A 16,371-nucleotide genomic window follows, 5' to 3' on the forward strand; every position below is an offset into this window, starting at 1 on the left:
TGACAGAATATTGAGAAGACAAAACCTATAGGCACGGATTCCCTTTGGTCCTGTGTCCTAGCTGGTATTTGTCAACTTGACTGACACAAGCTACAGTTGTCTGGGAAGAGGGAAAATGTCCCCCAGCAGATCGGCCTGCAGGAGAGCCCTGGGGCATTTTCTTGATTGACGGTTGATATGGGAGGGTGCAGGCCACTGTAGGCAGTGCCATCCCTAGGGAAGTGGTCCTGATTTGTACCAGGAACCAGGCTGAGCAAGAAAGGAGCAGGCCAGTAAGCAGCACTCCTCCTCTGTGGCTTCTGTTTCAGTTCTGGACTCCAGGTTCCTGCTTTCCTGCCCCGACTTCCTTCAATGTCAGACTGTGATGTGGAAGAATAAGATGAAATAAACGCTTTCCTTCCCATGTTGCTTTTGGTTGTGGTGTTTTATCACAGTAATGGAAACCCAAGGTAAGCTATTCTGCTTATCTAGAGTCCCATTTACATGGGGCCAGCACTAGATATAGAAACCAAAAGAAGCTACTAAAAAACAGACTGCATCTGGCATCAATATAAACAGAGCTGCTGTTTCACTGAAGCTTACAGGAACCTGTGGAACACAAGAGAGGCAGGTGGCGTACAGGTCGACGAAGCATGAGCTATGAAGCCAGTGGCCATGCTAGGCACCAGCTTTACAGAGGCCTCTTCACCTGGGAGAAGGAACACACCTGTTTGGTCCTTCAACTTGGAGCTCAGCTCCTGCTACATTTTATATATATATTTATATATATATAAATATATTATATATATTTATATATATAAATATATTATATATATTTATATATATAAATTATATTTATATATGTATATATGTATATACATAAATATATATGTATATGTATTATATATATACTGTATGTATGTATACTATGGTGCATATATACTATATATATGTACTTTGTGAGAAACAAGATGTAGAAATTTCCAAAGCTGGTAATTTGAGACCTATGTAAGACAGACTACAAACCTAGATGGGCCACAGTGAAACCGTAGATCATGAAAAAGGGGAAAATGATCTGCAGAGGGTAAGGCAGCAACAGCCTGCTGGACAAGATGTCCTACTGGCTACAATTCTAGCCCTCTGTCTATGGAACAGACTGCAGCCAAGCCCAGGTGGCCGAGGCATTGCTTACTCATGGGCTGCCGACTCCTTTCACCAGAGCGGCAGCATCTCTTACCTTCAGGTCTGACCCTGGGCACTGCTTCTTCTGCTGCAGGCATGGCTCTGGCAGCCTCGCTGCTTCCTCTTACCAACCTACACTCCTCCACACCCGCTTCATGCTGTTGCTGCCTAGTGAGAAGCACCTGATCTCTTTCTGCAGAACACAGGGAACCCACTCTGCCTATCTGTGTCTGCATAAGAAGCACCCCTGAATCTGTGGGCTTAAGTCCCTGCCAACTACCTCACCCCTCTCCTTTTCCTTCTCGGCTTGCTCAATGCAGAAAAGTCTTACAACACAGGCCTTGCTTTTGTCCTAAACAGCACTGTCCTGGGCATCCATGCCACTTAGGAATGGCAGTCTTTCCAGGTTTCAGGGACTTGAGGTCCCTCAGGTTGGAAACAGCGCTGTGCCGCTCCTGCTGACTTGGTTGGGCTCCACTCTACTCAGTCTCCCTTGGCTTGCCATAGGCTGTGTCTTGTCCCAACCCTGCATGATCCACTCTCTCCCTCCAGGAGCTATTAAAACATGCTGTCAAGAGCTTCCCTGCACCCCCTGCTTTCTGTCCATACCACTTCTAATGATGGCCTCCACATGCTTGGATTCCGGAAACTTGGGACAGAAAATGTGCAAGGGGAAAACTGCATCTACACTGAACATGCGGCTATTTTAAAAATTATTTCTGAAAGAGTATAGCAATGACTTGCATGGTGTTTTCATTGTGTTGGGTATTTTAAATCATCTAGAGATTAAACTATATGGGTCTGTGTGTGGGTTCTGTGCAGATGTTTAGCAACTTTATGTTGAGACTTGGGTACTTGAGAATTTTGGTACCTGAAAGGGATCCTGGGCTCCATTCCTGGTGCGTACCAAAGGATGACTGTATAAACTTAAGTATCTCAAAAGGCCCTGTCCCCAAACACTGGTTCACGATATCTGCTTTGACAGTCTCTGGCATTAGATGTCCATACCTTATCTGCCATATGAATGGGTGGATGTGGGGCAGGCATGCCCTGACCACAGGTGACCCCAGTAAACATTCCTAAAGGGCACGCTGGCTGGCCGAACATCACATCAGCCTACAATCCACTAAAGGCACCCAGGAGGCTCTTCTGTGAGAGTGCTTACCAAAGGGAAGCCATCAGCTCTGGACCTTGGAAGTGGAGCAAGTTGTGTGCTAGACTCCAATATCTGCTGAAGAATGTTAGAGCTTTGCTCTGAATCCTAGCAGGCCTGTGAACACTTCCCATCCACGAGGATGCATTGTGAAGAGATGACTAAAGTCCCTTGCTACCGTATTTCTCAAAGTATGCTAGTAACAGACCCACATATGGCTTTCTTATTTACACATTTCCATTTTGACTTTTCTTCTATTGATGTTGACAGCATTGCATTTCCAGCAATCTGAGGGTCACAGGCAGACAATGAAGCCTGAGACATCTTGTCCAAGATTAGATTCAACACACACACACACACACACACACACACACACACACACACACACACCCAAAGAAAGCACATTGTATATTATCAAACATTTTATTGTATATTAATGCACAGTAATCAACAAACATAAGGTTTTATTGGCTGGAATGTGTAAAATGGTTGTTACAGGCCTTTTCTCTGTTTTCCATAACTAGAGAGTAAGAGAATGTTTCACTAGGTCTATCGGATTGCCTGTAAACCTTCCATTACAGAAATGTAAACACAACACTGGCCAAATCTCTAAACTCTTCACGGCAGCACTGAACCCAATTGCTTGTTCATAATTCTGGCTTTCAGGGCTTTCCTTAATATAAGGACAAAATATTAAGACAGTTCCTCAAAGTAGAATTTTAGCCACAGAGTTTCAGAAAATACAAAACATTTGTATGTGTTATGTGTGTACTAATGTGCACACGCACATTGTGAAAGCCAGAGGACAACCTCAGGAATGACTAACCAAGTTCTTTAAACATGGATTTATCTGTGTGCATATACAGTCTGAGGACGCCTTGTTGGTTCGGTCCTTCCATCAAGTAAGTTTTCCAGGAACTGCACTTGTATTGTTATGCTTGGCAGCAGCCACTCTTACCCACTGAGCCATTTCATAAGCCCCTATCTCATTTCTGAGACAGTGTCTCTGGCTTAGAGCTTGCCAAGTCGGCTAGGCGGGCCGGCCAGGATGCGCCAGGCATCTGTCCGTCTCCACTTCTCCAGTACTGAGACTGCAAGTGCAGTCTGCACAAACTTCGAGTGAGTTCTACCGATCCAACTCCGGTCTCCATGTGTACATGCAAAGTACCAACTGAGCCATCTCTCTAATCCAAAACCTTCCTTCTAGAAAAAAAATAAAAAACTAAGCACATGTGCATTCACAGTCACACGTGCAGACACAGGGCGCAAAAGCCCAAAGTCAAGGTCACAGTTATATAAAGTCTGAGGTGTTACTGTCCATGTAGGTCAGAGCTCAGCCATCTCAACCACTCCCTGACCCATTCTGTAGTGCTTGCCTCCTCAGCTGCCAAGGCCTGGGGGTAAGAGAGTTGGTCGATGAGCTTCACCCCTAGCTGGCACACCACTGTTTCACATTTATCTGACCAATTTGTTCTTATTTTCTTTGAAACTAATCAATGTTATAGTGAGCACCTTGGAAACCAAAAAATGATTAAATGCCCTGAACCAGACAAACAATTAGATATACCCCTAGATACTGTGTCCCTGACGGAACAGTGCGATTTTAAACTTAACATTTGACTTACTACACTATGTTATTTTCTTTGGCACTTTTTTTGTGCAGTGTATAACAGGAACAAATCAAGACACTGAGAACACAATTCAGGTTAAATGCTGCAATAGGAGCCACAAACTCATACCTTAGGAATAGGAGATTATCACAGTTCAGTCAATAGGCTTTCTCCTCAAGTCTGAAGCTGGATAAACATTTAAAACTATGTATCTATGTTTCAGAACTTAACTGTAATCTATCAAACTACCTTTTAAATACTTTTATCAAGATTTTTGAACTTTGAAGACTGTTTCATTTAGGAAGGAAAAAAATCCTACTAAATAGAAAAAATAATTCACAAATTATTTCATTAAACTAAAGTCAAGAGTCTACAGTATTCCTGGTACTAAACACTGTTTCTAAGTTTCGGTCTTCAGTCACTTGCAATCTCTGCAGATTTATTACTTCAGATTCCAGAGAAACTAGGGGTGTTTGACCAAACAGAAGCACAGGTGACAATGTGCCCTGCTCTGTGCTCACCAGCCCCCAACTGCATAAGATGTGACACCCAGGAAGAACTAGCCTGCACTTGCGGCAGTCTGGGTAGAAACAGCTAAGTCATTCACTGAGTATGCAGGTACTTACACTTCTGTATCCAGAAAAAACAAAACCAAATGGCTCATTTGACATACTATTTTCCATGGAGTCTTGACTTCACAGCTTTTATTCTGGCTTAATATTTTTAAACAAAACATTTCCAGTGGCAGAGCCCCAACTCAATTATTTAGAGGCCTAGCTTCATGGGAACTGATCCACACCGCATTCTTCCCCAGAGCTGCCCCGACAGGTCCCTCAGCCGGGTCCTGCTCACATTATGCACACAACAATACCCCGTGGTGGGGCTGTCCTGTGCCCTGTAGGATTTCAGCACCAGAGGCTCTCTCCAACAAGTGCATGTCCACCTGTGGTGACAAGTGTGACCAAATCCCTGGGAAACAAAACCAGCCTTAGCTGAGAGCCACCACTGCAGGCTAGAAACAGAAGAGTGGGCTGGTAGTGGTGCCATGGCGGGATGGCACTGTTTATTTCTCAGTTTCCACACTCACAACTGAGCGAACTCTAGTTACATGAGATCTACCAGCACATTGTGAAAAGCTGTGTAGGATGTGGATGAATCAGAAAGCTCCCACTGTGTACAGGATGGGTCCACAGTCAACATGCGTCCAGGTGACCTCGTTAGTTCTTTGAAGAAACAGCTTTAGCAAGGGCTCCAAAAGGAGTAAAATGTAAGAACCATTTGTGGAGTGTAAAACAGAAGAACCATTTTCCAAGCTGTGAGTCAGCTGACAGGAGACATCTGGGCCACGTGCAGCTTACAACCAGACACAACTGAGCCAGAGGAGAAACAAGGTCTGTGGAAGCAGCAGCAGCTAGGCATTATTCTTCTTTTCTTCTCCTTTTCCTCTCCTTTCTTTGCTCTTGTAAATTCTTCAGGTCAGTCATCACGTTCAACGTCTTCCGTACCCACATAATCTAAAAATCATTTGGAGTCACGATTAAAACTGGGAAACATGAGCCTGCAGAAACCTAGGACATCAATGTCTGCTTCATACTTACCACAATGACCATGGCATTGAACAGCAATGGTGCGGAGAACACAATAGAAATGAACATTCCCCGGGAGTCAAAATACTGATACTTTGCAAACAATCTGTTTTAAAAGGGGAAAATAAGGAAAAATTATTGGATGTTCAGTCCTGGAAGGTAACAGATGTACAGCAGTTAAGAATCTGGGTTCACAGATGAGTTCTCAGAATTCTACAGCTTTAATTACAGCTTTAATGTTTCTCACACATTACAAAGGGCTGCATTCGTGCTATGGGTACTTAAGGAAGGACTGGTCCTTCCTGCTCACAACCACTTAGTGAAGTAACTCCCATTCTCTGGAGGAGATTGAAGGCTGCATGATTCCAACTTGCCCAAGGGTAAAGAGCCAAGTCGAAGGCAGGACTTGTCTGTGGGGATTTCCCTCTCGGTAAATATGGAAATATGGTAGACAGCACTTTTTATTGACTCAGTAACAGCGATTGGGAACCTGTTACATGAGCTATGGGTTCCAGCGAGGAAATGTAAAGGCAGATTTGCTCTTGAAGAAAGCCTACCGTCTAGAGAGAAGGATAAGCCCAGGTAGAAGGCTAGTCTGACTTATGAAAACAAAGCAGAGATCATATGAATGTATGGGTGATGAGAAGTCAAGGCTAGACTCTGACTTGGAGAAGGGATCAACACAAATTTGAGGTGGCAGTGGGCCATAAGGAGGGGCTACCGCGGAGGCCATGGGCATCAATACAGTTCTGTGCTTTTCTCTGAGTGATTAAGGACTGGGATGTTTCCTGTACTGAGACAGGAAAATCAGTTAAAACAACTCAGGTGCCAGGGTTGGGGCTGGGGAAGCAGGAAGGTAACTGTGGAAGCTCTGGCACTGTTCAGGTACAGGGTGGACATTTCCAAGAGGACAGGGGAGAGGGCAGGAGAAAGATATTAAAAGCACCACTTACTCCTGAATAGTAACATATATTCAATAAGCTAAACTCCCACCTTCTTAATTCTGCAACTCAAATTACTTTCTAATACTCCCAGTATTCTCTCAGGCTGTAACTTAATTGGCCAGCACCGTACGAGCTCATGTGGTGCAGTCAATAAGCTTATGCCATCCTTAAAATATCTCACTGCTCTGTAAGCCTCTAAGGCTTCACTGACTATAAGAAGTTACCCAAAAAACGGCATTGGGATTTTCGTTAAATAATACAAATCCCAATAATGCAAATAGTTAAAAGGAGTTTTAAACTATTCTAATAAATAAAATTATTTGTCTTCAGTCAACAACAATAAAAAATATTTAACTACTTGTTTCTTAGGGACTAAACCCATATGTACAGGGTGCTCAATATTTATGTGGCCACAATTCCTGGTGTCCTCAATTTCCCTGTAAGTTTCATGCTGCCTTTAGAAAGTTTTATGTGACAATATCACTGCAGAGGAGAACTCCTAAGACAGAGTCAAGAGCATGAGAAGCTGACTTTACCTCCAATTCATTGCAGCCACTTCGTTGATGTACTCAGCACAATAGACCAACAGCACTGAGAGAAGACAGAATCCGTGTTAGCTTTTCATGGCCAATCATAATCCATAACGAGAGAATACATTTTACATATAGCAATTCAACAGAATACCAAAATAAATTTGCTGAGAAATGCAATTTCCATTCTAGCTATGATGTGGGTAAGGACTATAAAACCGTGAACTTATAAAATATGTTCATTTAACTGGAATCAGAAAAAGATCAAGACACTCGTAAGAGGCCATGGGTCTTAATCAAATGCCATGAAGCTCTTCTGCCCTGGCAGGACCACCAGGGTGCAGGTGAAAAGCTCAGTGGTAGAGCCTCAGCATTCATCAAGACAAAGAAAGTCATTCCAGCGGAGATTTTTATATTTCTTGAGACTTTAGTGAGCCATAGAGCACACAAAGCGCACACAAAGCAGTGTCTGTCATTTCCTAAGAATGCTGTGGCTATCCTCCTTCAAAATCTTACACTTAGAAAATTGCCCCATCTTTCAAGGCCCATCGCTTGAGGCGTCTGTACTTTCCAACTGTACAGACTCTCCTGCCAGTGCTTTGGTCTGCTCCTCCCGGTGTGGCTCCACACTGCTGCAGGAACCCAGCCCCTCAGTTCTTATCAAAATGATCATTACTGCCGCTAACAGTACAATTACAATCATCCACAATTATCTACCTAATTTGGGTGTCCCCAGGGAAGCCACATTAAGCTTAAAACTCTAAAGCTCGCCAATGAAACCTCAACACTTCTCAGGGAAAGAATTTCAAATGAAGAATGGGCGGCGTCTCTATTAATGTCTATAATCATCACTTCTCTCGGTTTTGCTCACATTTCCTGCCTCTCACAGCCAACTGATTACATTTGTCTAAGAGCAGCTTTTCCATTTATCAAGCAAAATCTTCTCGTCTTTCCAGTGCTCACAAAAATCAAGTATTTAAAGCTGTAATCACTCAGCTTTGGAAGACTTGGCTCTTAGAGATGTGGTCTCTGACCTGTGATCCAGCTAACTACCCATATCCTCCCCAGACCACTTCTTCATTAGGGGCTGACCTCATGCCTAGGTCAGCAGCCAGTTGTTATTGACATTTTCTTACCGACATTTCACTATGTATCCTTTTGACCCCACTGAGGAGCCCAATATATTGACTGTCCCCATTTTGCAGGGTACCACGATTTTTATTTTTGCCTGTTTTTATATAATCTTTCCCCATTCCATATACCTAATCCCTTCCTGAAATTTCTAAAGCCATTATCTTTAAGACTAATCTAAAATCCTATTTTATGCATAGAATGCCCCTTCATTTGTATTCTGATTTCCAGAGCAGGCAGTGTGGGACTAAGCCTGGCAAGAAAACATCTGCATGAAAGACAAGCTGGACTGAACTCAAGCAGGGAACTATCTGTGTAAGAGTCAGAATTAAGAGAATCAGCATCTTAGTACATCTTCCCTGGCCAGTCTGGCACAACAACAACAAAAGGACCCCTATCAACTCCAACGTCCAAAGACTACTTCATGATTCCAGTACAAAATGGAAGGCTTGGGAAACCCTGTGAAAACATAATACAAACAAACCCTGGATAATATCGTAGCAACAAGAGCACAGGGATTCAGCTGTCTCCTACTCACCCAGACACAGGAAGTGCCCGATCTGTAGTTTATACCTCTGTGATGAGAAGCATGTGAGAAGCAGGCACAGCAGGTGGAAGACCATGAGCCCCCAAAGCCATGGCTCTGTCCAGTCTGTTTCCTGTGAGGATACACCATTAGAAACCCGGAGGGCAGGCAATATGCCTGGGAAACTGCTTTCCTGTGGGTGGTGGGAGCTACTGGTCCCTTCCCTTGAGGTTGGTGACTACACAACTTAGGCCTCCCAGTCAAACGGAAGCAAGAATGAAAAGGGAGGAAACGGTGCTTCAACTGCAAACACACCCACAGATTTCTACACAAAGATTTTAAAGTCTGAGCATACAGAATGGCAAACGTCGCCCATTTGCCTCTTTTGACTGGGTGAAAACTAGTTACTATCATCTAAACAAGCCAGGTAAAGTCATGTTGACCTATGCACTTGGAGCACGCGAGGCTGCTTAGACCAAGCACCTTGTATGATGGCCTGCAACTGAGAGCCATCCTGATCTGTAGGACCTACTGTACCCAGCACTTCTGCAATGCACCCAGCTCGCTAGCTGGTGTGCTTCAGCAGTTCTTTGGGGTCTTAGAGACAGACATCGGTGTCCATGCCCCAAGGCTCAAACCTTTCTGACCCTGTCCCCACCTAACACTAAGTTCCTAGCCCCGACTCCTCAGCACTTCTCATGCCCAAGACAGCACACTGACAGGGAGTCCAGAGAGTGATAGGGAAAGCAATGTACGACGGTGCCAGGACCCAGAAGGCCGCCGTTGGGCACCAGGGATTTGCCCCTATCCAGCAGAGCAAACCGGGACTTGAGGATACTACCCGCCCGCGCAATACACACAGGAGCTAGCGAATCCCCACCACGTGCCGGCACCGCCCAGTCCCCAGAGCCTACGAGTTACCATGATCACCGCGGGGATGCTGACAGGGAAGGCTCTGACTGAGAAAGGGGACGGCATCGCTCCGGGGATCGCAACAGCCTGGAGAAAGTCCGCAGCTTCCGACAGCCAGGAAAGGCGCCTAGTCTTCTCGCGAGATCTACGGGTACGAACCTGGCACTTGGCTCTTCTCGCGAGAATTCTGAGATTTTTTTTTTTTTTTTAGGCGGTCCAACTTTCACGATTACATTAATGCTTTTCTGTGAGAAGTGTAAGAGTGCCTAGCCAGTTTGGTTTTCCCCAAACTCCCCAGAAAGCTGGGGGCTCTTAGGTTCCACAGTCCCAGCCGGTGCCAAGGTCGGACCCCGGGACTGACTCGGCCCGCGCCTAACAGACCTGCGGAGAACGCAGCATCCTCTCCACACACCTGAACACAGCGTTGGTCCCGCAGACGCCGGATGATCTCGGGCGTCTGCACCCCACGCCTGGACCCGGCGACCTCCACACAAACCCGAGATAAATACAGAGACCTGGGAGGGACTTGTGGTCAGTCCCACAACATCGGGATGAGCTCGCATTCTCATTATGGAAAGGGCACAGACCGGCTTCCGTGCTTCACATACCCAGATGTACTGACTCCCACAGACCCAGGCTGGGTACTCTCTGTGCTCCCCACGGAGCAGGCGTAAGCTGCGTGACTTAATCCACAGAGTCGTACATGCCATGGGCACCCTAAAGGCTCAGTTTGAACTACAGTGTCATCCCACAAATCTGGGTCCTACAATCCACACAGCTGTTCCTCAGAGAAATGAGATGCCAATGGCCTCAGTGTCACAAACCTGAGATAGTCACGGCTTCTGCCCTATGGGCCAGGAACGGACGTGGTGTCCAATCCTCACACACCTAGGATGGATATGGCATCTTCCCCAGAGACCTGGGGCGGAAATGTCACCTTCTGCAGAGACTGGGGATATACACGGCATTTGGACCCTACAGATTTGGGGTGAACAGTCTATTCCCACCCCACAAACACAAGACATATCTAGCTCCCAGACCTGAATGACACAACATCCTTGTCCTACATACCTAGAATGGATACCGTTCTCCCTGCATGCCTAGATGAATGTGATGACCCATCCCGCAGATTCTGGACAGACACAGAAACCTCATCCCGCACACCTAGGCTGAAAACAGGATCTGACCCCCAGACCCAATATGGACTCAGAGTCCGTCCATCATGCTGATGGATGCAGCATCTCTATACACTGAACCCCCACCCCACAAACTAGAGATGGACATTGTCCACCTGACATAGCAAAGCCTCCCTACCAGGTGGACCTAGGTGCACATGGCCTCTGCCCCACAAACCAGCAATGAATATGTCTGCAGGTGTAGGAGGTACAGTATGCATCCCGCTGGCCAGTCACAGCCTAACTCATTCATCTAGAATAGACAAATTGGTGTCCCTCAGATCTATGCAATAAACTCGGCCTTAGTGACCCTGTGTGGCTGAGGATGCTGTCCCAGCTCTGGATGGTAGACTACTCGAGGGCAGCTCACCAGCGGACCGTTCTGAGTGTCCAAGATCTTGGAGACTGAGCTATCTTACAATTACACATTTTATTGGAGGAGGGGTGGGCCATTGAACACGGACCGGCAGCGGATTGTTTAGTGGCTCTAAGACAACGCATAGTAGGCTGTTCAACACATAAGCTTAGCTCATGTGTGAAGCTCTCTTAACTGCCCATATAAGCTGTGAGGACCCAGAAGTGTTACGTCCTATGGCGGAACATATGCAACACGGACACATGTGTGTGCTTTGCTATACAATCTGTGTTCGCTCTTTCACTAAATGGTCTGAAGTGAGCACTCATGCCATAACCGTTTCCACTAGTCCGAACACTGTGACAGTGGTAGTCTGTCTCCTTCACTTGGCTGGGGTCCAACACCCTTCACCCATTTAGCCATTGCCCATCCTGAGTCTTCCTCCTCTCTCCCAGAGGCATGTCCAGACTCATTGCTACCTCAGCTGTCCTTTTCAGACTTGGGCTGCTCTCTGTTTCTCAGAGACATGTCCGCCACCCTCTTCATCAAAGATATGGAAAGGGGGAAAAAAAGTGGCAAGGCTGCCTGTATGTGCCCTAAAGTTCTGCTTTAAGAAGCATAGGCTGTGCCCACTCTTCCAAGCTGAGGGCCCTCCTCATTCAGCTTTAGTGTCATTTGCTTGGAGCTGATGTGCAGGCTCGAGTTTTCTTGTGGGTCCGAGGGCTATCTATTCCTGACAGTTTTTGGACTGACTTCAATGAGGATATGAAATAAAGAGTAACTGCAGTTGCTTTGACATCATGACGGGAAGCAGCCTTCAGATCAATTTGCAACCAAGGAAATAAAAGCAACAGATATAACATGTGACTGAATTCCTAGGCTGTGGAACTCGGCCACAGGTACTCGCTTTCCCCCTCTTGAGTTCTGGAGGACCCAGCCCAAACTCCTCCACAGACAGTTTCTAGGTGCCTGAAGCCTATAGATTTCCTTATCTGATTACATCTCTTTTCTAACCCCGTGATGTGCTCCTGCCACTGGCTTTTGTCCCCCAGACCATTCTTTATGTCACAGCTAGAGCTGTTTTAATGCGGAAGACTCCACAGGCGTCCTTTGCCCTTGAGGCCCCTCGATCCTTCTGCGGTCTGGCCCTACCCAATCTCCAACTGCAAAGAGCCCTGTTTTCCTGCCCACGACTTTTCTTCTTTTCTTAGCACTGACCACTTTGTTCCCTAGCCCTGTGTCTCAGGTGCCATGGTCTTTGCAAGTCACCCAGACCTTTGCTGACTTTCCTGCTTGCCATTTGTTTGCTTGATTCCCTGGGCTGCTCTAACAAGGTACTGGCAACGCTGGTGGAAAATTAGAATAAAAGAAACATCCCCTGGTCCTGGAGATCAGTGTTCCAGGCTGACGAGTGGAATCCAGAGGCTCTGGTACACACTGCTGACCTCTCAGTCCTGCTGTGGCACACTCCAAGACATGTTTGGCTTGCAGAGGTCTTCTTCCCTCTGAGTTCCCCCTTTGGGTTTGAGCCCAGCCTAACTTCCCACGATCTCATCTAAACTTGATCTCATCTGTGAGAACTTTTATTCTTACAGGTCCTGGCCTCCACCTCCTCATACCCTCCTGGTGTCACTTCAACCCGGGATATGGCTTCATGTCAATAGTACTTTTACCCATGTTGTTTATTTATTTACACTTGCCATGTGTTTATCCTATTGTTTATTAAATGATGCACTTCTTTGCTACACAAGCCCAGGAATAAAACCTACCCCTGTCTCCAAAACACCTTTGGTTTGCAGCACACAATGAACCCGTATATAGTTACCAAATAATTGAATGGAATGAATGAATTTATATGTGGATTAACATGATTTCAAAGCTTTGGGAGACAGTACCACTGAATAGTTACACCTCTGTTTCTTACTTTTTCGATGAGAACTACTAAGTCCTTTTTTTCTGTAGTTAAAAAATTAAACCTCTTTCTTCTTTATGAACTTTGATAACCAACATATTCCTGGAAAATATATCTCACAGTTTCAAATTTCTCAGCTGAAACTTTCCATTGCCTTCTGTTTAACCTGTTAAAGAGTTTTAGGACAAACTTCTAGCTCTAATAGGCTAAGCTCAGCTACTATCTTGATGTGCCAAGTAAAGAGATACTAATGATGAAAAATAGAAATGAGGATTTCATCACTTTAGCCATATTGGGAATCGAAACAAGATAGAGTTCAGCTGCCCTAAGTCTGTCTTCAGGACAATGACATGAGCTTTAGGTTTAATGAAAGGGATGATTAGGGTAGAATGGTAAGAGGTATTCCTAAGCAAGCAGTTTTGTCAAGGACTGGCAGGGTTGACCATTATGTCAGTTCCACCAGGTGGTTAGAAGTCCTTACTGAAGCAGGATAGGAAGGGAAAATTGACACTGGAAGAGAAAGAAGGCCCTCAGGAGCCCCTCACCCCTCATCCCAAGTCTCTCATCCATTGAGATCAGGTAGGATGTCTGTCACCAGGCTTGTGTGTGCACTGGTCAGGAAATATTCAGGCCGTCCTGGTCATGTTGTGGTTACCCATGCCATGATCACAACTTGCTCATTGCAGGGGAGCTATTGCTACACTCCTGCTCAGGGCCCACACTCTGAGCCACACAAAAAAGCTCCTGCTTGCGACTGTACTTACCTAGTGTATTGTGGACATCCTCGTCTCAGAAGCTAGAAAGTCCTCCAGCTTGGTCCTTGCCAGTGCCTTGCTGGCTAAATCTGCTGTGGTCCACGCAGTTCCCACTAAACCCCATGTTGTTACTCTTTCTTTCATCAGTCGTTCCTTGACAGCCACGGTGGTCTCAAGCATCCTCCTCAGGCCTAGAGCTGCACTGAGGCAGTTTCAAGCCAGTGGTACTGATAGCCCTGCCCTACAAGCTCTTACCTCTGAGCCTCACTAATCTGTGCCCCAAGTGGTTTCTCCAGGACCTGTGAAAAGTCAAAGATCCTGGGAGGTAGCAGAGAGCATCTTAGGAAAGGTTCGTAAGACTAGGAGCACGACTGTGTCTCTTCCAGTGATTTGCTACCCAGTGTGCTCTGTTCTGAGGATCAGTGAAGATACCATGAGTCTCCACTACAACCTCTGGAGATTGTCTTCTGCTCGTGGGCTCAGCACTCTAAGACTCTCTAGTCTTAGCATTCGTGTGGGGCCTTAGGATGCTGGCCAGAGGCTTCACCTCAGAGATGTATGAGGAAGTTGTGCTCAGCAAATCCTGCTGCCTCTCTGTGCCTCAGCTGGATGACACTCGGCCCCACAGAAGTGCCTCTGACCAGTGCAAAGTAGCATACCAAACTAGGACCCAGTGACAGGCCAGATACCAGTCATCTGCTGTGAACCTGATTTGGGCAGAACCTATGTGCATTCTTAAGTGAATTCTTTGAGCTGGTGCGCAGTGTTTTGCCCTGGCCTACGCTCCATTTTGGTTTCCTTTAGTTTCAGATACAAAATGTTAACAGTGAACTATTTGATAGCATTGCTTTCTTTTATTAAATCTTCGAAGGAGAAATAAAAGCTCTTTTGAAGTTTCACTGAATGCATGGCAAGGCTGTTTAGGCAAGAGCTCCTGGAAAGACTGTCACTTTAACCTTGTCAGTTCACTGCTCTTAGAAAGCCTGGCTTCGTTGCTTCGCTGAGTGCCTGCCTCCAGCAGGTCTGATCCCTTTGGTTATCTAGTCACCATCTCCCCACGGGCTTGGAATCTACCCTTGGCTTTAGGCCTCATTCTTTGCTGCCTTCTAGAGACTCCTTTTTAGACAAAACATTCAAAACAGCATTTTCCTTCGGTCTGATGTTCATTTTTTCCCTTTGCTACAACAAAATGAAAGGTTTCCCTATGTCTCGGCATCTTTATATAAGAGGAATACAAAGAATGGAGCATCTTTCTCCTTAAGAGAAACCGTGAGCCCTGAGTGAAAAGCACAGACCCCTCAGCCTTCTCTTGTGCCCTACTTGTCTCATTTCCAGAGACTGTACAATGTTCATCTTGGTGGTTATGTCCCCATAGCAGTATTGCCCCTCCTAGGTTCTTACAAGGTGGTTTGGTTTGGTTTGGTTTGGTTTTACTCCTCATCCACTCTTAGTTGTAGCTTTTTGATTTTGCTTAGACTTAAACACACACACACACACACACACACACACACACACACACACACAATCGTGCTCAAAACATCCAAAGTTCAAACTCTGTATTTACAAAGTTCTCTCTGTATTTACAATAGTGTGCTTAAGATAACCTTTGATGTTATCCTTCAAGGGAACCAGACTTTTCATTGCTGTCCCCGACTCAGGCCTTGCATGCAGGAGCTGCACATACCTTAATTGGGCACTAGGTGGCAGCACCTGCCTTCCAACAGGCCAACGGGAAGGCTATCACGCATTTCCATGTTTGAGCGAAGCAAACTTTCCTGTGTTCAGTTATTGAAGTGAGACTTTTTAGCTTGCACAATTAGCTATGTTTATTGAGAATTATGGAATAGATAAACACAATCTTATTTTACTCCTCTGTCACAGATTGACTTTAGAAAACTAATCACTTAAAAATGCTGTGAGAAAAATTGGTAATTGCAGATACAAGGTTTATAGAGAAAAAGAAATCTCACAAATCTATCACATCTGATAGCATGCTGTCATTTTATATTATAGTATTCTATTATGCTCCTGCCTCAGTGCTCATGGAGGAATTCACACACACTAGGCAGGACTTATCCCACTGTCTTAGCTTAATTTATTTATCTGTCTTTCTCAATTAGTATGAACCTTTCGTGTGGATTCACCAATCTGTGTCATTTATTTTAAGACCTTCTACAACTCTGAAAGAAACTCTGTTTCTTCTCTGACTGAAGAAACAAAATCACATATGATACTTTTTAGAAATCAGCATGTGGAGAGGCTACAACTTTTGTTTCTAGGACTATTCCTAACCAGGCTTACCTTTCTCTGTAAAACTGCCTTATATTAACTGACAGGCTGTTCCTTAAGAAGAAAGAAAAGGACAGTCACTGGCTTTTCTCAGGACAATGAAGTCGATACTGTCACAAGGAGGGGTTTCTATTTCTGCCTCATTCTTACCATCATGTGGTAATACCAGAAGAATCTGCAAAATATATTTGGGGGGCCAATACCAGCAGTTCCATCAGGTGGGTTGATCATAACCCTATGCATTTGAATAATTTTTTTTATCATTTAATATTTTTGCTTTGACTCACACACACACACACACACACACACACACACACACACACACACACACA

General features: G+C 45.2%; 1 protein-coding gene across 1 annotated transcript; it reads right to left on the reverse strand.

Annotated features, from left to right (window-relative positions):
* Positions 1 to 4,951: 4,951 nt before the first annotated feature.
* Tmem18 (transmembrane protein 18) lies at positions 4,952 to 9,664 on the reverse strand. Its single transcript, XM_055624831.1, has 5 exons — positions 9,563 to 9,664; positions 8,654 to 8,774; positions 6,991 to 7,045; positions 5,523 to 5,616; positions 4,952 to 5,438 (listed from the first exon to the last, which is right to left on the reverse strand). Exons 1-5 carry the CDS (start codon positions 9,617 to 9,619, stop codon positions 5,343 to 5,345), a joined length of 423 nt encoding a protein of 140 aa, XP_055480806.1. The 5' UTR covers positions 9,620 to 9,664; the 3' UTR covers positions 4,952 to 5,342.
* Positions 9,665 to 16,371: the final 6,707 nt, after the last annotated feature.

The sequence above is a fragment of the Psammomys obesus genome, unplaced genomic scaffold, assembly GCF_907164565.1.
Source record: "Psammomys obesus unplaced genomic scaffold, mPsaObe1.curated_primary_1811, whole genome shotgun sequence".
Lineage (NCBI taxonomy): Eukaryota > Metazoa > Chordata > Mammalia > Rodentia > Muridae > Psammomys > Psammomys obesus.